Source organism: Aedes albopictus, chromosome 1 (genome assembly GCF_035046485.1).
Source record: "Aedes albopictus strain Foshan chromosome 1, AalbF5, whole genome shotgun sequence".
In the NCBI taxonomy this organism is placed as follows: Eukaryota; Metazoa; Arthropoda; class Insecta; order Diptera; family Culicidae; genus Aedes; species Aedes albopictus.
This window is the reverse complement of record NC_085136.1, coordinates 259,556,222-259,581,839: the sequence shown is the minus strand read 5'-3', so window position 1 is coordinate 259,581,839 and position 25,618 is coordinate 259,556,222. Positions and strand designations below refer to the sequence as shown.

The following is a 25,618-nucleotide window of genomic DNA, read 5'->3' as shown; positions in this document are numbered from 1 at the left end:
GTATAAAAACCGAAAAAACTTTTCTAGCCTTTGTAAGTTTAAGTCAAAGTATGGTATTGACGCTGAATGGCATTTCTTCGCAACATCGCACGGAAAAGGTCCATGCGATGCTATTGGAGGTACGATAAAACGCATGGCTACCAGAGCAAGTTTAGCCAAAGAACGCGAACACCCGATAAAGACTGCAAGAGAGTTGTTTAATTGGGCAAACAAACGAAAAGAAGAAGAACTTACAAAGTTGTCATTTTGTTATTCTACTACAGAAGAATACGAAAATATGTCTTTGCAGCTAAATAATCAATATAATAATGCAAAAACAATTCAAGGAACTCAAAAATTCCACTCATTTCTTCCTCTATCAGAAAATACAATAAAGGCAAAGCTTTATTCAAACTGCCCTGACAATGATGCCAAAATATTCGATATTGTTAAGAAAGTTGTGTAAACAATAATTTGATAAAAATACAGGAATAAAAATAAACTGATGTACAAAGTATAATGTTATTTTTTATTGCGCACAAATACCACCCCTGAAAAATAAGCCTTTTGAATCTTGCTAATTGAGGAGCTTGCGATATGCAAGAGTTGAATGCACATTTTCAACACAATACACCAAAAACCACTGGAAGAAATCATTGTTCCTGATAGTGGGATTTTGTAACTTGTTTTTCAAAATACTTTTAAGGCAGAGAATTTCACTCAAATCTTTAAGCTGTCAGTGTCATTTTAACTCAAAATTTTCCAATCTTTCCGAAAAAAATACTTTTGAAACTGGAGAAACACGGAGTACATTCGAAAAGGGCTAAAACTTATTAAGTTATCAAAAAAATCAATATTAAATTAGTAATATCTTCTAAACGGTGCATCTTAGAAAAATGTTACCGAAGTACTTTTTTCTTGCAAATTTGATGTACTTTCATAAAATTAGGGCGACAAACTTTTTTGACTTTACTTAATAGCTTTTTTTGAAAACCGTAATTTTTTAAAACATTTTTTTTTCATTGTAACCTATTTTTCTCCAGAACAACCCACTGTGCACTAGGTAGCATTTTCAGTCAGCTATAACATAAGGATAATAAAAAAATATTGACATGTCACTTTTGAGGGAAAAACTATATTTTAGTTCAAATCACAAAAACCAAACATATTTTTTTACCGTGCATATTTTCTCCATATAGCACCAACAATTGTCTAAAACTTCGCCGAAGACACCAAACCGATCGGACAAACCGTTTTCGAGATACAATTTTTTGAAGATATCATGTGCATTTTTCATAGGCCCTTCTCATAAGTAAGGCTAGATTAAAAATGGCGAACCAAGTATGCAAAACGGCGTTTTTGTTCCCCAAAAACTTGTATGCAAGGTTCCATGCAAATCAAAAAATACAAAAAATAAAAACTGGAAAAATTTCCCACTTGTTCGTGGAATCGCTCAACTATTTAAGGCTCCCACATTCGTTAAATAACATCGAGTAATTTGCAATAATGATTCATATGTTTTTATTTGAATATTTGGTTCGTTTCAATTTATTCTTCTTTGATTATTAATGCCATATTGTTATACGTTTAAATGGGAATGTTTCAGTTGTAACGAGAGTTTTGTATTCTTTGTAGTTCTGCTGTTTTGTGTTAGGCTAAACATATAATTAAGTTCAAACAGACTGTACAGTTTAACTGAAGACAGTGTGTAATAATAAATGAATAAATAAATAAATAAATAATGTATAACGATAAAAATATTCGATTGGATATGCTACGTTGATACTTTTTGAACGAATTGATCAACCCTTTTAAATTTATGAACTGTGGAAACAATGCTTACAGAGCAAAGGTTCTGATAGGTTATGTATATTTTTATGATTTAATCAATGTTTTTTTCGCCTCCTGACAAGCAATAAAGGGTTTGTTTGAAAAACAATTTCAACCAAATGAAGGGGAAAATATTGCGTCATAATAGTCTCAAGGACATCAAACAGATTTGAACCATATTTTGAATTTAAAAAAATCATTTTCGAAAGTGTCCAAAGTTGCCCCGCATTTCAAAAGTAACCCCGCACGACGGTAATTCGCTTCATGATCATTGAATAAATAGTAGATAGGGAAGTGGAACCATCTCGGCAGGGGTCCTATTTTGGGCACTTTTCTGCTATAGCTCAGTCAATTCTGACCCAATTGACACAATTTTTTGAACGCGATGAGATACGTATAGTATCTAGCAGTGTACAAAATTTCAAGTCAATTGATTAGAAATTGAATGAGTTATAGCGAAGAGTGCCCAAAATACCGGTCGCTGCCCAAGTGGTTCGCTACCCTATCTAGTGGTTTGTTTTTCCCTTTCTTCATCGTCCTCTATCTATAGACAAGACAGGCTTTTTCGAAGTGTAGAATTAGCATAAGTTGTGTAATACACTATACACAAAAAAAAATTAAAAAATAAATGAATAAAAAGGCTTTTTTTGCCATGAGTTCCTTGGGAGGTCTGGGTCATTGATCACTACTACGTCGCCAAGCTGTATCGGCTTCGCTGGATAGTGCCACTTTGTCCGACGGACGGCTTATCGTCGGCAGATACTCATGTAACCATCGCTTCCAAAACAAATTACCGAATGTTTGCGATGCTTTCCAGGTATTAACGAGCGTAGCGGGGCCATTATCATAGGGTACTAAAGGCTTCGTACCGCTGGAAGTACCCAGCAAAAAATGGTTGGGTGCCAGCGCCTCATTTTATGCATGATCGATTGGTATATAGATGAGGAGGCGCGAGTTGATAATATTCTCCAACTCCAGAAGACTATTACGAAGGACTTCGTCTGTAGGTAGTCTAGGGAGATGCATGTTGACTGCACCAATCTCTCCCATCTTCCACCCATGTGCGGACTACTTGGAGGAATAAAGTTCCATTTGGTGTTGGGTGTCACAAACTCTCGCATCAACTTATTCTGATCAATGGAAAGCTTCGGCCAGTTCACGACTAGCCCCAACAAAATTTGTTCCACGATCGCTAAACAGTTCTAGAGGGGTTCCTCGTCTGGCCATAAAGTTCCGTAATGCCATACACGAATTAGTATTGAGGGAGTGGGCTATTTCGATATGGATTGCCCGTATCACTAGACATGTGATTAGCGCGGGTCTGGTACGTTTGGCATAAGGACATTTGGCATAAATAATATGTGAAATATATTTTCCCTCTTGAGAAAAAATAAAGAACAGCCTTCAAGGGAAAGAAGGCAAACTTGTTGTTGGTGCGTTATATTGGATCTCTTATTTTCGAAATAACCTTCTGCTTCCATGAATTTATTTTTTTTTTCGGAAGGGGAATGTTCTTTCTTTTGTATATAGACTGTTCTTTATCGATACAAGCAATTTAGATTCCGGTACATATTATATCCAGAAAAAATAATGCATTATAATGTGTTATCTTTCTTTAGAATACTTTTCCTTTTTCTACGTGAAGTATGTAGTTCATTTTTAACTGAAATCATTTTATGCCAAACGTCCTTTATGCCAAATGTTCATTATACTAAACGTTCTTTATGCCAAACGTCCTTTATGCCAAACGTACCAGACCCGATTAGCACGCCCCATCTTTTCTCGGTTCGCCTGCCCACGACAACTTGCATTGGACCAGAGTAATCGATGCCAGCATACACGCTAAGAAAAAGTTACTCTAAAATGAGTAAGATTCACACAAAACTGAGCTAAACTGGAACAGCTCAAAAAATGAGTAAATTGCATTTCCAGCGATAGCGCTGGCCCAAGTGCAAAAATCCTAACCGTTTAAGCCGTATAATGTTCTTCACATCAGCAAATAATATTATACAACTTAAAATGATGAGATTTTCGCACTTGGGCCAGCGCTATCGCTGGAAATAAAATTTACTCATTTTTGAGTTGTCCCACTTTAGCTCCAAAATGAGTGAATTTTCTGACCGTGTATGAGAACGGCCGAGAATAGGCTGCCAAACGTGATGATGGTGATGATGGAAGGTCGGCCATAATGGGTGGTTGCGGTTGTGCACTGGCATTCTTGTAGAATTGACACTGTTGGCGAGCTTTATAGCAAACTCTGCGTAACTGTGGGATCCAATACATTTGTTGCTGTTCGTTGACGATTGTTTCATGGTTCAGATGGTGATAGCGCTCGTGGATGAATTGTTCTAGCTATGATAAGCAAAATAAAGTGCCCACCCCATCATTTTTTGAATTTCTCTCATTTTTTTGGTTGAAATTAAAGTAAGCACACTGCAGTTTTTTTTCTAGAACTTCTTTTCAATATTCTTTTCAAGTTTTACTTACAGAACAATGATAAAAAATACGACTTAAAGAAAAAAAAATCAATTGGTATTGAAGAAAAAACCAATGTTTCGTCCAGCGGTGAATCAGGCCTCACGTTGTGTCTTGTAATCCCGGAGGATAGAATAACGACGAACTACTTTCTACTGCTTCACGTTTTATTGCGCACCACAGAGAGGCAGTGCTCCTGCTCTGTGGTGGTACTTTGCTTTGCTACCGGCAGTAGAATGGTATGGACGGCGTCGTCGTCGATGAATTGGCATCTGGCAATTCTCCCACTCGTGCGAAGGACTCCATGATCGTCCAGGAAAGATGATAGCTTATAGAGAGAACTGCTCTTGGGAATTGCAGACGAAAATTACTCGTCCTTATTCGTAGGTTGTTTTAGTAGCGAAATCTCCTCCCCAAAGACCTCCAGCTGAACTTGTCCGATATATAAACAGGGTGTCGACTCAATATTGAAAATCAAATTCCCTGACTTTCCCTGACTTTCCAGTCTATTTCACTGAAAATTCCAGGTCATGTAAATATAAGCTTAAGGGTGTCTGCTCATGAGATAAAATTAAATTCTCAGAATTTTCTGTAGGAGTAGCGAAGGATTAAGGCATATTGACATTTTTTCTTCAGAATTATTCTGTGCTGTGCTGAAAATAACTTGACATGTCCACCAAAAACTCCTTAATTTTGATAAAAATCCATTCAGAAAACCAACTAGGTAACAATACTTAAAAAAAATGCCAAAATTACAAATAGGATATTCGATAGCCATTGCTAGAACATCGTTAGAACGGCATCTTGATGAGCTACTCATGATGTTCAGATGACTGTATGTATAATAAAATTTAATGAAAAAAAATCACAAAAATAAAATTTTTATTCCCGCCGACCGCTCTATAAAAATCCTTCAGCAAAAAAATCATCCAAAAGTTCTGCAATATTATTTCTGATATTGATATAAATAAGTAAAGTGAATGTATTGGAAACAACTGAATGTAGTTTATAAACTTTCTTCGTTTGTCAAAATTCCTTCATGAATCCTATTACTTTGTATAGAAAATTCTCTAAAAGGTCTGCCAAAATGCCGACAAACTGACTTAGAACACTCCTTTAGATTTTTTTTTTCTCGAAATGTCACCACATTTTTTCTAGAAATTATAATTCAACAATACTTTTAAAAGCTCCATCAAGCACTTCTGAAAATTCGGATTTTCTGTCAAACTCTACCTGATACCTCTAGCATTGATTAAAAATCTGTAGAATCCTAAAATGGCTTTTCTGTTTTATTGTGCTTTTATCTTCTTAAGTCTCAAACAATTAACAATTGTATTGAAATCATTGGTAAGCTCATCATTAGATTCTTTCAATATCCTCATTGGAATTTTTGATGTTTTTGTTTTTACTGTAGACTGTAACTGTTATGAATCTTGAAAAGAAAAAACTGTAAAGAACGTGGTTTTACGATAGGAGAAGAATGTCACTTGAATTCTGTAAGAACTATGCCAGGAAATCACTAAAGATGGCGCTTGGATAGAAAAAAAAACATGCGAAAAGTCTGCTGAGGATTTGGCAAGGAAATTTTACTAAATTATTTTAGGAAATTAATTAAGAATCTCGCCAGGAATCTTGTACATATCTTGCAAAATGTTCCTTTTAGTTATAGTTTCTGACAAGGCCATTAATACACCAAGTTTCAAAGAACTAGCATTTTTTATGTCAAGGAAGAATATTGCAAGGATATGTGTCAAATATAATAGACTCGTATTTTTTTTTTGGGTTCAGATATAACCCTAAGCTAAAAATTGCAAAACTGTACTAAAAACGTTTGACATAACTTGCGTATCACATTCTCTACTGCATGAAGCCTTGTGTAGATTTAGAATGAATCAGTTGAAGAACTAGGCATAATCATCTCAGGAAGATTTACCAAGATTATTACAAGAGATTCAACTAAGATTTTTCTAGAATTAAAAAAAAAATCATCGGTGTACCAATGACATTGGTCTGTACCAGTGTTGGTAAAACTCAAATTCTCAAATCTCATGGTTGAGTTGTTTCACGCGCGATTCTTGACTCGCCAATCTCACCGCCGAAAAAATCATGCATGAGTTAACTCGTGATTTCACTCATTGCTTTATTTCTTGGTGTTGTTATTATTTACATCGAAGTTTTTAGGATTGCATGATAGAACAAAAGCATATATAGCGTACAACAACATCGAATGTCGTTAACCCTTTCCTTCCCACGACTTTGAACGACTATATCTATGCCAAAAAAGCGTTTCCGAAAAAAGTGGTAGAACAAAAGTTATTGCAAATTGGCTAAATTTTTCGAAATCAATGAAAAAAATTTTGGTTGTAAATCAATAGATTTTTCATTGTTTATCAATAGTTCAACTATTGAAACAAGTAGGTAGTAGTTGGGTTAACTTTATGAGGTTATAACCATATTCTAAAAATTATTGCGTCATATTCATCTAATTCCGTTTGTCCGGAGTTCGTCGAAAATTGATGGTGCTCTAGAGCAACCATGGGAAGTAGAGGGTTAAAATAGATTTGAATTCGTTTTACAAGCAAATGAGATTTTGGCGCTTGACTCGTGAGAGCGAGATTTTGCATGAAAAACTCGCGCGTGAGAAAACGATTCAGAATCGTGTGCGAGTTTGCTCACGCAGGAGCGGCTCATGAGTGTGCTTTGAGTGTGAGTTTACCAACACTGGTCTGTACAACAAATTTCTGGGCATCCCAAGACTGAATCCACCAATACATTTACAATAAACCCATCAAGATGCAGGAGTGAGGCATCTCAAAACGATATTACCAAAGAGTGGACTGAAAATTCATAAAACATTATATTGAGTACAGAGGGATTCCACGGAGGCACGCAAGTCGATCCTGAGCGACCATTTCAAAAATATCTGAAACTTTGCACAGTTTTTCAATTTCATCTAAAACGTCATTTTTCGATATCAAATCTTCATATAGAGTCACGTCTAACTTTTCAAAAGGGTGTATGTGAAAATGGTTGAAAAATATTCAAAAAGCTGCACAGCAAAAACGGTTCGTTCGATTGTTATGATTTTTTCAGCAAAGTTAGATAACTTAATGGGGATTGCTAAGAAAATATACACTGTAAAAAATTTTTTTTTGCATTAAAAAAATATCATTTTTGTCACACAAACTCAAATATCTCAAAACCCTATCTTTTTACCAACGTGATTTTTTCAGGGAAAACGGTCCATTATATTAGCTATCTACCATAAAAATTTGGTGATGGTAAACTAATAAACAAAAAAGTTATGATATTTCAAACATTTCACAATTTTTACATTTAGTAAAAAAAATATGTTTTTTTTTACCGTGTACATTATTCAGAGAATCGCATTATGATGCTGATTTTATTGTTAAGGCTACCGCATGAATTAAACAAGTTATTTTCATGATATTTTTATTTAATTATTCATAACTATTATAGCATCTATTAGAAACTTAGACGCGATCCAGTGTAGTGATCAAAAGTATTGATAGTGTCATTATTTTTATTGTACGTGACTGGCGAAAAATTCTGTTAATAGGGTTAAAACCTGTTGATAATAAGAAACATAAGTAATATTATTTTTAAGATAAAAGCTGCAAAACAAAAGTTTTATATAGACGAATGCGTCTAGTTTACCTGCAAAAAACTTACCTCTTAGATAATAGATTTTATGATGGAGAGAAAGCGAGTAACTGCAACACCAACAAATACATAATAGGTGCATACCACGACAATGCTCTAGACGTCTAGTTTACCTGCAAAAATTTACCTATCAGAGAATAGAATCATAAATATCGGGAGGAAGCGAGTAACTTCAACAACAACAAATGCATGATAGGTACCATGACAATGCTCACGAAAAAGCAAAAAATTACTACCGCTATGGTTATTAAGGATTGTAAAGTAAAAGTTTTCTTCAGTCAAGTAAACGACACCAAACTAGTCAGTAAAAATTTGAAAGTGATTTTGTTTATTAAAATCTAACGAACAACATGAGTAGTCGCTTTCTCAACTGTTGTAGGCCGTTTGCAGAAAAAAAGTGCTCAAAAGAGTTACGAAATCTCACCGAAAGCACCATAGATAAACTGAAAGCGACAGGTTATGCTCCAATGTCCACATTGAATACAAATTTACGCATTTGCACGTCCTGCCGTCTAAACGTTGACAAACGAGCAATCTGTATATCATCGGAAGAGCAGGGCGCAGGAAGTTCGAAAACGACAACAACTGAGGAATTACTAGAAGTTCCAAGTGCAGAGAGCCTTGCCACCGTACCATCAGCGACATCTGTTTCAACAAATCAATCGGAAGATGAGTGTATTCAAAAGGTAAACATCGAACGCTTTAACGAGGGCATAGCTGGGATAAAAGTGACTCCGATTAAATGGACGAAGATGGACTACGTTTATTATCCAGAGAAAAAATACCGTGAAATAAACGAAGCTGTACGTAGAAACCTCTTCAAATTAGGACCTGAGGATGTGGAAAATACAGACTACGATGAGGTAATTATGAATATGAAGGAAAGGTTCTCGAATCCAGCCACGACAAGGAAAGAAAAATTATTGATTTTGTCGATGCTGCCAAGTTCGTGGTCTATTCAAGATGCCATTGATGAGTTCGAAACCAATAGATATACAGTAAAAGAGGCAAAACTATTTAAGAATAACTGTCTTTCAACCAAAAATACTAGGTCTAGTAATGCGTTAACAGACGAGGCAAAAGAAATAGTAGTTCAATATTTTGAAGATGATGAAGTAAGTCGAGCTATGCCTGGCCAGAAAGATTATGTATCAGTAAAACAAGGTGGAAAGCGTCAAGCAACCAAAAACGATTAATGATGACGACATTGAAAGAAGCTTACACACGCTCCAAGGAAATTCACAATAATATTAAAGTAGGTTTTTCCTCATTTGCAAGCCTTCGGCCAAGGCAATGCAAGCTTCTTTCCAATTCAGGAACACATAATGTTTGTGTGTGCACAACCCCTTGAGAATATTAACCTTATTTTACATAGTTTGAAAAGAATAAATTTAACAAAGGATATTAAAATGTTAACTGGTAGTCTTTTGTGTGAAAATACAACATCAAATTGCTATCTACGATCTTGTTCGGATTGTCCAGATTCTTCATTATTGGAAAATACTTTATTCGGTGAGTTTGAAGAAAAATATATTGATCAGTTATCATTTGAGCAATGGGTAACCACGGATAGGTGTGACCTAGAAACAATTGTAAAACCTGTAGATGAGTTTGTGTCATATTTTTGCTTGAAATTAGAAAGTTTAATCCCTCACGATTTCATTAAAACAGAGCAATCCAGCTTTTTAAAAAATACGAAAAATACGTTACAAAATGGTGAATTTTTAGTCATTTGTGATTTTTCTGAAAATTACAGTTTTGTATTGCAAGATGAAGTTCAGTCCCATCACTGGAACGTACAACAAGCTACAATTCATCCATTCGTTATTTATTTTAATGGAAGTTCGCAAATTGAACACTTTAGTTTCATTGTAATTTCCGAAGATTTAAGGCACGATTCAATATCCGTAAACTTGTTCATTGCCAAAATGATTAACTTTTTACGCGTTGATAAACATAAAGAAGTCAAAAAGATATATTTTATGTCTGATGGAGCAGCGTCGCAGTACAAAAACCGTAATAATTTGTCGAGCCTATGTCAATTTAAATCAATGTACGGAATTGATGCAGAATGGCATTTTTTTGCTACGTCACATGGCAAAGGTCCTTGTGATGCTATTGGAGGAACAATAAAGCGCATGGCCACAAGAGCAAGTTTAGCCAAAGAACGTGAGCATCCAATTAAAACTGCGAAAGAACTTTTTGAATGGGCGAATCGTAGAAAAGAAGAAGATTTAACCAAATTATCATTTTGTTTTACTACTACGGAAGAGTACGAAATAAAGGCTTCAGAGCTCAGCGAGCAATATAATAACGCGAAAACGATCGAAGGAACCCAAAAATTCCATTGTTTCATTCCATTGTCAGAAAATAAAATTAAAGCAAAACTATACTCAAACCACAGACAAACAGACGTAACACTTCGAACATTTTTCGATTCAAATCATAGTCACGAAAACATATTCGCCCAATGCTAAAAGGCCTATGTTTGGCCGACCACCAACTAGGTGGCGGTAGCGAGCAAACGTCAAACTCGAACAAAAACGATGCGAGCGCCACGGTTGGGCAGTTGACCAACTATAAAATTTTGAAAAAAGACCGTTAAATCGGTGTACGATGTCAATTATAAGAGTGTTACGTCTGTTTGTCTGTGCTCAAACTGTTCTGACAATAATGCCAAAGTGTTCGATATTGTAAAAAAATAAATAAAATCAAATAAAAAATAAGTAAAACTGTTTTCATGATCTCATAACCCATAATAAAATCCAAACCCAAAACTCTTAGCCCTCTCTTACCCCTATTGTGTCAAATCTATGATTATTGTTGTGTAATTTGAGAATTCATTTATATGTATAAATATTATATGTATATATATTATATGTATATATATTACATGTATATACATATAATATAAATACATATAATATTTATACATATAATATACATAATACAAATGAATACACAAATATTGAATATCGTAAAAACAACTTGTTTAACTCCCGCAAGACCCTTAACAAAAAAAACAGCACCAAACTGTGATTCTCGAAATAATTTACACGGTAAAAAATTTTTTTTCTACTAAATGTAAAAAATTGTGAAATGTTTGAAATGTCATAACTTTTTTGTTTATTAGTTTACCATCACCAAATTTTTATGGTAGATAGCTAATATAACGGACCATTTTCCCTAAAAAAATGACGTTGGTAAAAAGATAGGGTTTTGAGATATTTAAGTTTTTGTGACAAAAAATATATTTTTTAATGCAAAAAAAATATTTTTTTTTACAGTGTATATTTTTTTAGTAATCACCATTTAGTTATCTAACTTTGCTGAAAAAATCATAACAATCGAACGAACCGTTTTTGCTGTGCAGCTTTTTGAATATTTTTCAACCATTTTCATATACACCCTTTTGAAAAGTTAGTCGTGACTCAACATGAAGATATGATATCGAAAAATGGTGATTTAGATGGAACTGAAAAACTGTGCAAAGTTTCAGCTCAATAGAAAATCATGAATTAAAAAAAGTCCTAAATTTTGATGCTGTTGCTTGGAATCGCTCTACAGTGTAATGCACTTTCAATTTTTAACTTATTTGCTCTGGACTCTGCTCTGGACTCTGGACTGTCTGGACATGACTTGATGATAAAATTCAGAATGGCATGACTTTAACTGAATACCAGAAAACTCAGGATTAATATCATACATTGATATGATCGTAAATCAGAATCATGAATTTAACGGTTTATCTAGTTTTTCGAATTCCATAACTGTAGAAACTTGTATAACTCAAATATGAAAAATTTTCCCTGGCCATCAACAAAATTCTCTGACTTTCCCTGACTTTCCAGGTTTTTCCAGGTAGGCGACACCCTGATAAAGCGTTCCGCTTCGATTAGTTCAGGCTGGTTGAGAACACCGATTGTTGGTCGACGTTTCTGCAATTTGGCTCGGATGTTCTTGGCAAACCGATGGACATAAGCGGCAATTCGTATCTGCCTGAAAAACATTGCCGAAGACACCAACATTCTAACTAGCATAGCATTTGATCTACAACTAGATGTCTTTAGCCGTAACGGGACACCATTTGCATAAGGTACACCGGGGCAAGTTGAAACGGGTGGGGCAAGATGAAACGCGAAGTTTTGAAATAGATTTCAATGAAATTTGGAAATTTATCCTTCGCTAAAAGATTGTTTGAATCAAAAACTATGTGTTATGACAATCAAATTGTTTATCATTATTAGAAATCATCATGTTAATCCGCTGTTTCATCTTACCCCACCCGTTTCAACTTGCCCCGGTGTACCTTAACACTGTTTTCACGCGAGCGTAACGCTGCGCTCCCAAAACTAAATCAAGAATATTTTCTAAACTATGCATTTCTCAGTGAAACACACTTCGGCAATCTTGTTCACATCAATCCAAAGAAGAAATGTCTAGAAGACTCTATTATTCAAAAGCTCATAACAGAGCTGATATACGCATTTCAGTTTGAAAATTTTAAAAAGTAGATTTCTGCGATGGTGTCCCGTTACGAAATGTAACATGTTATATAAAGTAAATTGGAACCAAAACCCCATAGAACAAGTATTGCATCAAGAAGTACAACTAATAAGCTTGTTATAAAACCTGTTAAACCATATGGTCTTGAACATTATATTTGATTGCAGACATCATTTGTTCACTAAAGTTAGTTCCTCGCGGTGTCCCGTTACGCTGCAATGTGTCTAATATCAGTAATCCAGCGTTTGTTTAGTTAGAAATTCTAGTGACAGGTACGAAGATAGTCTATGCCCAAGGAAGTCAAGGAAAACTCCTTCTTTTGCGAAAAGTTCTTGAACCAACCGGGAATCAAGCTAAATACCCATGCCTTTACAGCTGTGGTTTTATGGGCCCTAGAATTATTCTCATCTGGTGAAAGAATACCAGCTTGGTATGGTAAATTATTTAGGTAATAGCTGCAAAGAAAAGATTACCCATTACCACAGACGTGATTGATACTGCTTAACGAAACCAATCATGGTTTTTGTTTTGCTGAAGCAGTCTCCTCAGTTCCGGTGTAAACAAACCCGCGTTTGGCTAGCTATCACGAGATACGCAAGATGAATAACAGCACAAACCGGTTCTTTTTTTTCCTCTACACCGGACGGACAAATCGAATGGCCTTGAGAGGGGTGTTTGCGCTATTCTAGCGTTAGTGTGTCTCCAGAACAACACTGGTGGTCGTCAATAGAAAGAAAAAAATCGCAACTACTGACATAGGTTCGAAAGACGTGAGATCGAATGGGTGAATCTGGAGTGAGCTACGGAAAACAGTTTGAGTTACTCAATGATGTAGCAGAGGCCACAACCTGTTTCGTTTGTCCTTTTTTCAGGATATACCTAGCTGGATAGATAGACAAGGCCGTCTGTATTTATAGGAACAGTTTCCGTATAAGATTCTTATCGAACAGGGTCAACCGTCTTGTACAAGGACAGAATTCTTAGATAGGTAACTTAACACACTATTAAATTTTAACGCTACTTACAGTTTTGCCGACAAAACGCACACACCAGCTGCTTCCTTTCTTTTTTTACAACGCCGTAACAAACAAACGAGGCACACAACAGCAGAGGATGATTATGCAAAATGTAAATTTTCTTCCTGTTGTCCGAAAAAAAAAACGAATTCACCCCAGAAAAAAACCGCGTAGAAAATACAAAACTTTGTCCTCTTTTGCTGAGAAGACGTCACTCTACTGGCTCGCCTCGCCTGCTAGGAATGTGGGTGGGAATCAAAACAAAGAGATTTTCGGGCGACACACCACCGCAGCAGCACTTTGTTCCTTCGCGAGTTGCTTTTCTCTTCCGTATGTTTATCGCACACGCGCGCGTCACGGACTAATCTGCACTGAGATCGAGTCCAGCTTGCACTTGCACTGCACTTGTTTCCTTTTTCAAAGGTAAACAATTTGGGCACAACGTTAGGATTTTCCTGTTTTATGACGAACAGAATGAAATTGAATGTCACCAACTTGTGGAAAGTTTTAAATCTATAAAGTCTTCAACCTCTAGACACAGAATCTAAACCGACTCGCTCCTACCTACAGCTGGAGGAAAATAGCGTGGAGTCCGCCAAGTGAACGCGATTTTGTAAGCTAGCAAGCACCCTCTTCTTCTTCTTCTTCTATCTGGTCGGTGGTACTGTTCTTTTGTGTACCACCTACTAATGGACCAGCAGCTGAGGCTATATGTCCAACCTATTTCTGTTTCTACTCCAGTGGAGTTTACAATGCCAAACTTTGTGTTCTGTTTTACCGACCTCGGGTGGGGTTTACAATTTTTCAGTTCTGCTTTATCTTTATTTTTCAATTTTACAGTTTTTATGTCCGTGGACTCCTATTCTTTTTACGTCCGTAGACGGCTTCCCTTAATAGCTAAAGGGTGGAAGGGGTGGGAATCAAACCCATGACCATCTGATTATCAGTCAGACGTGTAGACAACTACTCTACGCCCCCCCCCTACAAGCACCCTCGAGTGGTGCAGTGCGGAGTGTGATTGTTTTTATTTCGTTTGCCTTTTGTACCACTTTCGTTGCTTCCGCTCTCTGTCAATTTTGACGTTTTTCCTTGCGTTCCACTTCCACACTGAGGGGAAGGACGTCAGAGATTTTTCTGCTGCCGCAGCGAAAAGGCCTTTTGTTGTTCGTGAACACGGAAAAAACAGTTCATACTGCAAATCTCAGATAACTTTAATGAGCCATTTTACGAAGTGACAACAATGTTGATGATGATATTGGTTTTTACGGGTTATTGGACACTACCTCCTGTCAAAATTCATTCATAAAATCGGCTCGTAAAATGGACTATAGGGTATCGCGCCACTTGGGCGGTGGCTTCTATATTCGTCTGTTTTCCACTATAACTCAGTCAATTTTGAACCAATTGACTTGAAATGTTGTACACGGGTAGATACTATACCTATCTCACTGCAGGAAGAGCATATAGAAACTGGAAGCACAGGGTTTCTGATTCATATTCTGAATCAGATACACATTATATGCTTTTAAATATAATATGTAATTGATAATTTTATCATTTTTAATGGAAACGGCGGTGGAGTTTACAGGGCATTCAAAATTAAATATTGAATATTAATATAAACACCCAAGCAATTACAACAAATATCAAGCATTTAATTAATCTTGATACAAATTGGGTTGTTTAGTGAATAAAATATTGCTATTTTCTATAGCCTAATCGAAAGAGCACACTTTTCTGAGTATAACGTGATTTTATTGGATTCCAACACCTTTGTTTTAATGGTTAAATCAACAAAACAGTTTTTATTTTCGTGGATAGAATGACAGTTCAATCGATAAAGTGACATTTCGACCCGAACAAAAAATTTTCTTCATACAAACTTCAAATGCATTTTAAAAATAGTTCCCGGACTCCAAAAATTATGAAATTTTGGATTTCGACTAATTTTTGGGCGGAGAATCCGATTATGAAAAAAACCGGATACCCCTAAAGAACCCAATTGTAATCTCTTGAGCGAGAGGAGATAAATCAATTGTACTTATTTTTCAATATTTATTAACTCATGACAGGATAGCTTTAGGGCACGGTAAAGGCTGGGTATGCTGCGCAATTCAGATCCCATTGTGATCCACTAGCCTCTGCCCAGCAACTCCTATCCCTACCTCCACGCGGTACCGGCCGGAAACTATGAGCAACCTTAGGGAAGATCGGGTAACCTACCCCGGTGGGACCTTTGGTCGTAGGCTGACAGGGAAGGGGGGGTTTGCTTCGGCAAACCTGAGCGTCTGTTCTCCAGGAGGAGCGGCTCACAACAGCGTCTGATCCCCATGTTAGGGGCGGCTGATCTACGTCCGAGTGCCAGGGAAGGACTCTAAGCTCAACTGTGCACTATGGTCCTCCGGAAAGTAGGGGGTTGGTGTCAGACCCTACGAGCCAGCCGTAAAAACCCATTGTAACGGAAAATCAGCAACAGAATAATACGAACCGAGACCAACGGCAACGACCCCAGCGAACAAAAAGGACTTGCGATTGGAAACTCGGTACGTGGAACTGCCGATCTCTCAACTTCATTGGGAGCACCCGCATACTCGCCGATCTACTGAAGGACCGCGGGTTCGGCATCGTAGCGCTGCAGGAGGTGTGTTGGACAGGATCCATGGTGCGAACGTTTAGAGGTAATCATACCATCTACCAGAGCTGCGGCAACACACGCGAGCTGGGAACAGCTTTCATCGTGATGGGTGATATGCAGAGGCGCGTGATCGTTTGGTGGCCGATCGACGAAAGAATGTGCAGGTTGAGGATCAAGGGCCGATTCTTCAACTTCAGCATAATAAACGTGCACAGCCCACACTCCGGAAGTACTGATGATGACAAGGACACATTTTACGCGCAGCTCGAACGCGAGTACGACCGCTGCCCAAGCCACGACGTCAAGATCATCATAGGAGATTTGAACGCTCAGGTAGGCCAGGAGGAGGAATTCAGACCTACGATTGGTAAGTTTAGCGCCCACCAGCAAACGAACGAAAACGGCCTACGACTCATTGATTTCGCCGCCTCCAAAAATATGGCCATACGTAGCACCTTTTTCCAACACAGCCTCCCTTATCGTTACACCTGGAGATCACCACAGCAGACGGAATCTCAAATCGACCACGTTCTGATTGACGGACGGCACTTCTCCGACATTATCGACGTCAGGACCTATCGTGGCGCCAACATCGACTCCGACCACTATCTGGTGATGGTCAAACTGCGCCCAAAACTCTCCGTCATCAACAATGTACGGTACCGGCGACCGCCACGGTACAACCTAGAGCGACTGAAGCAACCGGATGTCGCCTCAGCATACGCGCAGAATCTCGAAGCCGCGTTGCCAGACGAGGGCGAGCTCGATGAGGCCCCTCTAGAGGACTGCTGGAGTACAGTGAAAGCAGCCATCAACGACGCAGCCGAGAGCACCATCGGGTACGTGGAACGAAATCGACGAAACGAATGGTTTGACGAAGAGTGCAGAACGGTTTTGGAGGAGAAGAACGCAGCGAGGGCGGTAATGCTGCAGCAAGGGACTCGACAGAACGTGGAACGTTACAAACAGAAGCGGAAACAGCAGACCCGCCTCTTTCGGGAGAAAAAGCGCCGCCTGGAAGAAGCGGAGTGTGAAGAAATGGAACTGCTGTGCCGTTCCCAAGAAACACGGAAGTTCTATCAGAAACTCAACGCATCCCGCAACGGCTTCGTGCCGCGAGCCGAAATATGCAGGGATAAAGACGGAGGCCTCTTGACGGACGGACGTGAGGTGATCGAAAGGTGGAAGCAGCACTTCGATCAGCACCTGAACGGCGTGGAGAACGTAGGCACGGGAGCCTACGGCAACGGAAGGAACGACGACGCCAGTGCAGCGGAGCACGGAAATGAACCAACTCCCACGCTGAGGGAAGTTAAGGATGCCATTCACCAGCTCAAAACCAACAAAGCAGCTGGTAAGGATGGTATCGCAGCTGAACTCATCAAGATGGGCCCAGAAAAGTTGGCCACCTGTCTGCATCGGCTGATAGTCAGGATCTGGGAAACCGAACAGCTACCGGAGGAGTGGAAGGAAGGGGTAATCTGCCCCATTCACAAGAAAGGCGACCATTTGGAATGTGAGAACTTCAGGGCGATCACTATTTTGAATGCTGCCTACAAAGTGCTATCCCAGATCATCTTCCGTCGTCTGTCACCTAAAACAAATGAGTTCGTGGGAAGTTATCAAGCCGGCTTCATCGACGGCCGGTCGACAACGGACCAGATCTTTACCGTACGGCAAATCCTCCAGAAATGCCGTGAATACCAGGTCCCAACGCACCACCTGTTCATCGACTTCAAAGCGGCATACGATAGTATCGACCGCGCAGAGCTATGGAGAATCATGGACGAAAACGGCTTTCCTGGGAAGCTGACTAGACTGATTAAAGCAACGATGGACGATGTGCAAAACTGCGTAAGGGTTTCGGGTGAACTATCCAGTTCATTCGTATCTCGCCGGGGACTGCGACAAGGTGACGGACTCTCATGTCTACTCTTCAACATCGCGCTGGAAGGTGTGATGCGACGAGCCGGGCTCAACAGCCGGGGAACGATTTTCACAAAATCCGGTCAATTTGTGTGCTTTGCGGACGACATGGACATTATCGCTAGAACATTTGGAACGGTGGCAGAACTGTACACCCGCATGAAACGCGAAGCAGCAAAGGTCGGACTGGTGGTGAATGCCTCAAAAACAAAGTACATGCTGGTAGGCGGAACCGAACACGACCGGATCCGTCTGGGTAGTAATGTTACGATAGACGGGGATACTTTCGAGGTGGTGGAGGAATTCGTCTACCTCGGATCCTTACTGACGGCTGACAACAACGTGAGCCGTGAAATTCGGAGGCGCATCATCAGCGGAAGTCGGGCCTACTACGGGCTCCAGAAGAAACTGCGGTCGAAAAAGATTCACCCACGCACCAAATGCACCATGTACAAAACGTTAATAAGACCGGTAATCCTCTACGGGCACGAGACATGGACCATGCTCGAGGAGGACCTACAAGCACTCGGAGTTTTCGAGCGACGCGTGCTAAGAACGATCTTCGGCGGTGTGCAGGAGAACGGTGGTGGCGGAGAAGGATGAACCACGAGCTCGCTGCACTTTACGGCGAACCCAGCATCCAGAAGGTGGCCAAAGCCGGAAGGATACGGTGGGCAGGGCATGTTGCAAGAATGCCGGACAACAACCCTGCAAAGCTGGTGTTTGCAACGGATCCGGTTGGCACAAGAAGGCGTGGAGCGCAGAGAGCACGATAGGCGGACCAGGTGGAGCGTGACTTGGCGAGCATTGGGCGTGACCGAGGATGGAGAGCGGCAGCCACAAACCGAGTATTGTGGCGTACTATTGTTGATTATGTCTTGTCTTAATGATGTAGAACAAATAAATGTATGTATGTAAGGATAGCTTTAGGACGACTGGGAATGCGTTAGACTAAATAGGGGGCAAAAGAAGAAAATGAGATTTGTTCCGGCCTAATAGGCTCCTAAAGTCCTATCGGGATTCTTGTTTTAAACCACAATATATGGTTCAAGAGTACATATTTACTCAATTTTTGACGTTTTTATTAACCATAGTTGAAAATATATAATTTTTATTTTTTTAGCCTTTTGTCTCGTCCCTAGCTTATAACACATACTTTGAGTGAACTTTTTTCACCGTGTATGTCAGATAGGAACATTTTTGAAATCCCAGTGCGAAAAATGTCGAGCTCAGTCACACAAGGTTGACCTCAAATGTCAAAGTAGAACTATTTACCATTTTACTTATTTAGAATTTTCTCATTATTCCTTTGTTTTTCAAGTTCGAGTAAAGTACAATTCCGATTAGAATACCATGCTTGATCGTATTATTCAATATAAGCGAGATTTCGTCTTTAATTTTAGGACCCTATTTGTGGTGTGCTTTTAAAATATGATGTGTTTAGGCACATATGAAAAATTATTGGAATTTTGTCAGTGTAGCAAAGTGTGACGTCAGAGGTCTCATACAAAAAGTGTGATATAGGGCTGGGGAGGGGGGTTAAAAATGGGCCGTTTTTGTGTGACGTAATTTATGGATTAGGCTAGAAAATAGCAATATTTTATTCACTAAACAACCCAATTGGATTCTTTAGCCTTGTCTTTAGCGGTGTTAAGATATTTAAATCCACAGACAAATAGACGTCTCACTCTACTCGAGACTCTACTCACTTCTCATCGTTACCCTTTTTAACAGTCAGTTCAAATATTTTGTATACACGCGCGTTCGAAACTATGTACTCTAAAATGAGTAGTTTTCGACTCACTTTGGTACAAAGTGGAACAGATCAATTTATTTAGAGTAAAATCAAGTTACTCACTTTTGAGTAACTGCAATATCTTGCAAAATTAGAGTACACTCTGAAATAATATAAATCATTGATTGTTTAAAAACAATACAATTTTACATTACTTGAAGTTTACACTTAGCCTAGTTTAACATATATACTGTATAGGCCTAAAAACTTATACTAATCTAGAATGGTTAGATGATATTGCGCGCAAACCCCAAAATTTTATTCCCACCTTTGGGTTTCCGCGCCGAAGACCCAGCGCCAGATTCGGCGACAAAGAAAACTGACAGCAATCGCCGGGCAGTTGGCAATCCTGATATTTGACGGCGGTCGCCCGTTAGTCATGGGAGTGGATTGTTGTCACGCAAATAGAGCTTTTCGCTGAAAATGCATGTGTATTGAGGTCTTGTTGACAGATTTTCTGCTGTGTTAGTGTGAAATTCAGTGATTTCCTGTATCGCGTAAGCCTTCGCTGGAAGGAAACGTCATGTTGCTCAGCGAAGCAAGGAAAATTTTCAGTGAAAAAAGCAATATAAGCAGAACGTGAACAACCTTCGCGTTGAAGCCGGCGCACATGTTTTGTTTCCTGTATACGACATTCCGTCTAGACAGCGACATTCCGTCAAATCCGTTTCCAGTTTTGACAACTATACGTGGACAAGTCATCAATACGATATCGCTATTCTGGAGCTCGATTCAGAAGTAAACTTCAATCAATATGTCCAACCAGCGTGTGTGCTCCTGGAGAAAAATCTAATTGATAAGGTTGGAACGGTTGTCGGATGGGGATTGACTGAGTTCAATGCAGAATCTAGTGTTTTGAGAGAAGCCCAATTACCAGTGGTAGATACCATTACCTGTCTGAATAGTGATCATGTGGCTTTCGGGCCAACTTTGAAAAGAGGAATGTTCTGTGCTGGTTACACAAATGGCACTGGCGTGTGTAATGGTGACAGTGGTGGAGGACTATTATTTGAAGTCAACGGAGTGTGGCATTTAGGAGGGATCATATCGTTTACAAGAGCACGAGATGAAGACAAAGCAAAGTGTCAAACGAAAGGCTATGCTGTTTTTTCCAAGGTACATGACTATCTATCATGGATAAGAGAAAAAACTAATCTGAAACACCTCATCGGCGAAGGAGAGCCCATCAACTCGAAGATCTGCGCTGCGAACAATGCAAACGTAACGAATACGGACGTACGTAAGCTTCCAATAAGGCATTGTGGAGTCTACTATCCGAATCGAGTGTATATGGGTCAGCGCACAAGAGTTTTCGAGTTCCCCTGGATGGCATTGTTGATCCATGCCAGTGGATATTGGCAAAGGGTTGGAAGTCTTATCAACAATCGATATATTCTTACTGGAGCGTTGCCTTTTCTACCTAAAGACGTGTAAGTGAGAGTATAATGGATAGTGCGGACATGGAAAGTACCGTGAAAAATGTCATACGCCATAAAACTCTCGATATAACTATCACGTCTTCATAGAGTTTGTCAAAAGGCGAAAGAGGGTTTACAAAGATTTGTTAATATTGTATTTTTTCTATGATTTCTGGTAAAGTGACACTTGTCCACAAAAACTTTTATTATATTTTCCTGAATGGCTAACATTATCACTACACTTTCTTTTTCATATTACTTTCCAGATCCGTCGGGTATTTATCTTTGTCCCCACTAGCCATTACTCGATGATTAGACGAATTTATTCAGCCAAATTTTCGTTTCAGAATAAAGGCACGCCTAGGTGAGCACACGATTCATCAAACAATTGACTGTAATGAGGATGAAGACTGCGCACCTCCTGTACGAGACGTTGACATCGAATGCATAATTTACCATCCACAAGCCAGCCGAATACGCTATTCAAATGATATTGCACTCGTCAGATTGGCAAAACGTGTTGATTTCGACGGTATTGCGAAGGTTAGCTCGTATATGGACTGGATTTTGACGAACATCGTACCGTAAGTGTTTCGGAAACCATGTCTGGAGACATTTTCAGCATACAAGGCGCGATTAGTTTTAGTTATAAAATATATCAAGTTCAGATAGATCAGTGGGGACGTAAAGAAGAGGGGAATAGATCAGAACAGTAAGTCAGGCTGTCACTCTAAGAAAAACAGTATAATATATTGTTACATAAAGATCGGATGTAAATGTATAGTAGCTACCAATGTGCACAGCTTTTAGCGAACCATTCCATTACAATACACTATATTGTAGCTGGTACACTGTATGGTACAGGAATGGTTTTCACCAAATACCCTACGGTTAGTTTTTATCCGGGTGTACACGTTGGGTTGTTATGTGTCTGGAACGAAAGTTCCACAAAAATTGGATGACCCGATCAAAAACTACCAATAAGGATATAATCTTTATAATAAATCGTGTTGGTCCTTAAAGAACACTCCACTCTCACTATCGAAGGCTGGTCCGGTTCCACAACAGACGGTTTCCATGCATGAACATATGCTGTTTACAAATAACCGACTGCAACATAATTCATAGTCACTAAATATGTACCAATATTGGCTTATTTTCAGTTCACTATCTCAAGAATAGTTGGTCTTCTATGAATGTGTTGCAGAACTCTGTGAATTCTTATTAAAGTGGGATTTTTAATTGTTTTCCTGAGTATTTGTGGAACGGTGCAACGTTTACCACTACAGCCACCCCTCGGTGTTGTGCGTACCTGCGCGCATACACTCATCGACGTGTTCGACGACGACGACGAAGTGCGAGAGAGCAGAAAACGAACACCATCATCATAAGTAAAGCGACTGCTACCGCGTTCGGTTGATTGTTGTATCATTCTCTAAATAAAGTAGTTTAAAGTTATTTCTCGCGTTTGTGTCTGATTTCCGCAACTGGTCCGAATCCGTACGCTGATATTCCGCTGACTCCACCGTCGATTCCGTCAGGTTATGTGCCCAGCGAGATCGGACCGAAATCTGGTGAAAAGTGTTTGACCCAGTGCGACGCCATTGCTGTGTGTCGGCTCCCGCCGCGTGCGAAGTGTGGGGAAGAACATTCGCGAAAGACTCGAGTGGAAACCATTTTGTTTTCTACCGCGTGCAAGTGAAAATTGATTGCGATCATGACCGACGCGAAGTTTTCAATTCCAAAGCTCAATGGAACGAATTGGGCCACATGGAAGATTCGGGTCGAGAGTTTGCTGTGTCTGCATTCTGATCTGCATTTAAACTATGCTTGGGGTCAACCAGGCGAATATGCTTTTAGCGTGGGATTTATACTATTTAGTTTTGATTTTTTTCTGAGTGTAGTTTTCAACTCTGTTGATTAATTTCAAAAATAGCAAAAGAGAGTAGGTGTTACTCACTTTTTTTATTTTTATTTGGATGAAATTTTATATTATAATTCATTATAGAAACAAATGAACAAGTAAAAAGACAGGATACTGATTTATTTGTTCAATACAATACAATAATCCGTTTATCCGATATATTATATCGGATAAACGGATCGTTAACGATCTGCTGTGAACAATAACATGTCAAAAAAAGTTTTTTTCCTCCGTGAATTCCTTCAGGAGTTCCTCCGGGAATTCCTCCGGGAATTCCTCCAGGAGTTCCTCCGGGAATTCCTTCAGGAGTTCCTCCGGGAATTCCTCCAGGAGTTCCTCCAGGAGTTTCTCCAGGAGTTCCTCCAGGAGTTTCTCCAGGAGTTCCTCCAGGAGTTTCTCCAGGAGTTCCTCCGGGAATTCCTCCAGGAGTTCCTCCGGGAATTCCTCCAGGAGTTCCTCCGGGAATTCCTCCAGGAGTTCCTCCGGGAATTCTTCCAGGAGTTCCTCCGGGAATTCTTCCAGGAGTTCCTCCGGGAATTCCTCCAGGAGTTCCTCCGGGAATTCCTCCAGGAGTTCCTCCGGGAATTCCTCCAGGAGTTCCTCCGGGAATTCCTCCAGGAGTTCCTCCGGGAATTCCTCCAGGAGTTCCTCCGGGAATTCCTCCAGGAGTTCCTCCGGGAATTCCTCCAGGAGTTCCTCCGGGAATTCCTCCAGGAGTTCCTCCGGGAATTCCTCCAGGAGTTCCTCCGGGAATTCCTCCAGGAGTTCCTCCGGGAATTCCTCCAGGAGTTCCTCCGGGAATTCCTCCAGGAGTTCCTCCGGGAATTCCTCCAGGAGTTCCTCCGGGAATTCCTCCAGGAGTTCCTCCGGGAATTCCTCCAGGAGTTCCTCCGGGAATTCCTCCAGGAGTTCCTCCGGGAATTCCTCCAGGAGTTCCTCCGGGAATTCCTCCAGGAGTTCCTCCGGGAATTCCTCCAGGAGTTCCTCCGGGAATTCCTCCAGGAGTTCCTCCGGGAATTCCTCCAGGAGTTCCTCCGGGAATTCCTCCAGGAGTTCCTCCGGGAATTCCTCCAGGAGTTCCTCCGGGAATTCCTCCAGGAGTTCCTCCGGGAATTCCTCCAGGAGTTCCTCCGGGAATTCCTCCAGGAGTTCCTCCGGGAATTCCTCCAGGAGTTCCTCCGGGAATTCCTCCAGGAGTTCCTCCGGGAATTCCTCCAGGAGTTCCTCCGGGAATTCCTCCAGGAGTTCCTCCGGGAATTCCTCCAGGAGTTCCTCCGGGAATTCCTCCAGGAGTTCCTCCGGGAATTCCTCCAGGAGTTCCTCCGGGAATTCCTCCAGGAGTTTCTCCGGGAATTCCTCCAGGAGTTCCTCCGGGAATTCCTCCAGGAGTTCCTCCGGGAATTCCTCCAGGAGTTCCTCCGGGAATTCCTCCAGGAGTTCCTCCGGGAATTCCTCCAGGAGTTCCTCCGGGAATTCCTCCAGGAGTTCCTCCGGGAATTCCTAAAGGAGTTCCTCCGGGAATTCCTCCAGGAGTTCCTTCGGAAATTCCTCCAGGAGTTGCCCCGGGAATTCCTCCAGGAGTTCCCCCGGGAATTCCTGCAGCAGTACCTCCGGAAATTTCTCAAGGACTTCCTCCAGGTGTTCCTCCGAAAATTCCTCCAGGAGTTCCTCCGGAAATTTCTCCAGGAGTTCCACCGGAAATTTCTCCAGGAGTTCTTTCGAAAATTCCTCCAGGAGTTCCACCGGAAATTCCTACAGGAAATCCTCCGGAAATTCCTCCAGGAGTTCCTTTGGAAATTCCTCCAGGAGTTTCTTCGGAAATTTCTCCAGGAGTTCCTTCGGGAATTGCTCTAGGAGTTCCCCCGGGAATTCCTCCAGGAGTTCCTCCGGGAATTCCTCCAGGAGTTCCCCCGGGAATTCCTCCAGGAGTTCCCCCGGGAATTCCTCCAGGAGTTCCCCCGGGAATTCCTCCAGGAGTTCCCCCGGGAATTCCTCCAGAAATTCGTCCAGAGGTTCCTCCAAAAACTCTTCCAGGATTTTCTCGAGCAATTCTTTCAGGAGTTCTTCGTGTATTCTTCAAATAGATCGTCTTCAAGGGATTCCTCCAAGAATTCTTCCAAAAGTTCCTCTGAGAATTATTTCACGAGTTCTTCGGAGAAATTTGGCCTTCTCGGTCTTGAAAATTAAACGATTTATTTTATTCTGCCCAACGTTTCGGCCACGGGAAGAGGCCTTTTTCAAGGAAAAGATGCTCTATATTTATTATTTTCGTTCTAATTTGGCTGTTTTTGTTGTTGTTGTTGTTGGTTGGACAGAGCTCCTGGGAACTCCTGGGATTAACCCCTGGGAGAATCTCCTGGAAAAACTTCCGAAGGAACTGCTGGGGGAAATTCCTGGAAGAATTCCATAAAGAACGGAGGAACTCCTGGA

At 40.3% G+C, this 25,618-nt stretch overlaps 2 protein-coding genes across 2 annotated transcripts in view; one reads left to right on the top strand and one right to left on the bottom strand.

The window, feature by feature from the left end:
* The window catches only part of LOC115259484 (zinc transporter ZIP13 homolog), a 64,615-nt gene extending 50,157 nt beyond the window's left edge, over positions 1-14,458 (bottom strand). Inside the window, exon 1 of the mRNA XM_029860083.2 lies at positions 13,500-14,458. The gene's annotated coding sequence lies outside the window, so the exon portion shown is untranslated. The remainder of the gene's footprint in view (positions 1-13,499) is intronic.
* On the top strand, positions 5,114-22,722 carry LOC109402371 (clotting factor B). Its single transcript, XM_062859629.1, has 3 exons — positions 5,114-5,119; positions 20,411-21,276; positions 21,612-22,722. Exons 1-3 carry the CDS (start codon positions 5,114-5,116, stop codon positions 21,850-21,852), a joined length of 1,113 nt encoding a protein of 370 aa, XP_062715613.1. The 3' UTR covers positions 21,853-22,722.
* Positions 22,723-25,618: the final 2,896 nt, after the last annotated feature.

Coding starts and splice junctions, on each gene's coding strand:
- LOC109402371 (XM_062859629.1), top strand. Junction 21,277..21,611: donor CCTTTTCTACCTAAAGACGT/GTAAGTGAGAGT, acceptor TTTTCGTTTCAG/AATAAAGGCACGCCTAGGTG.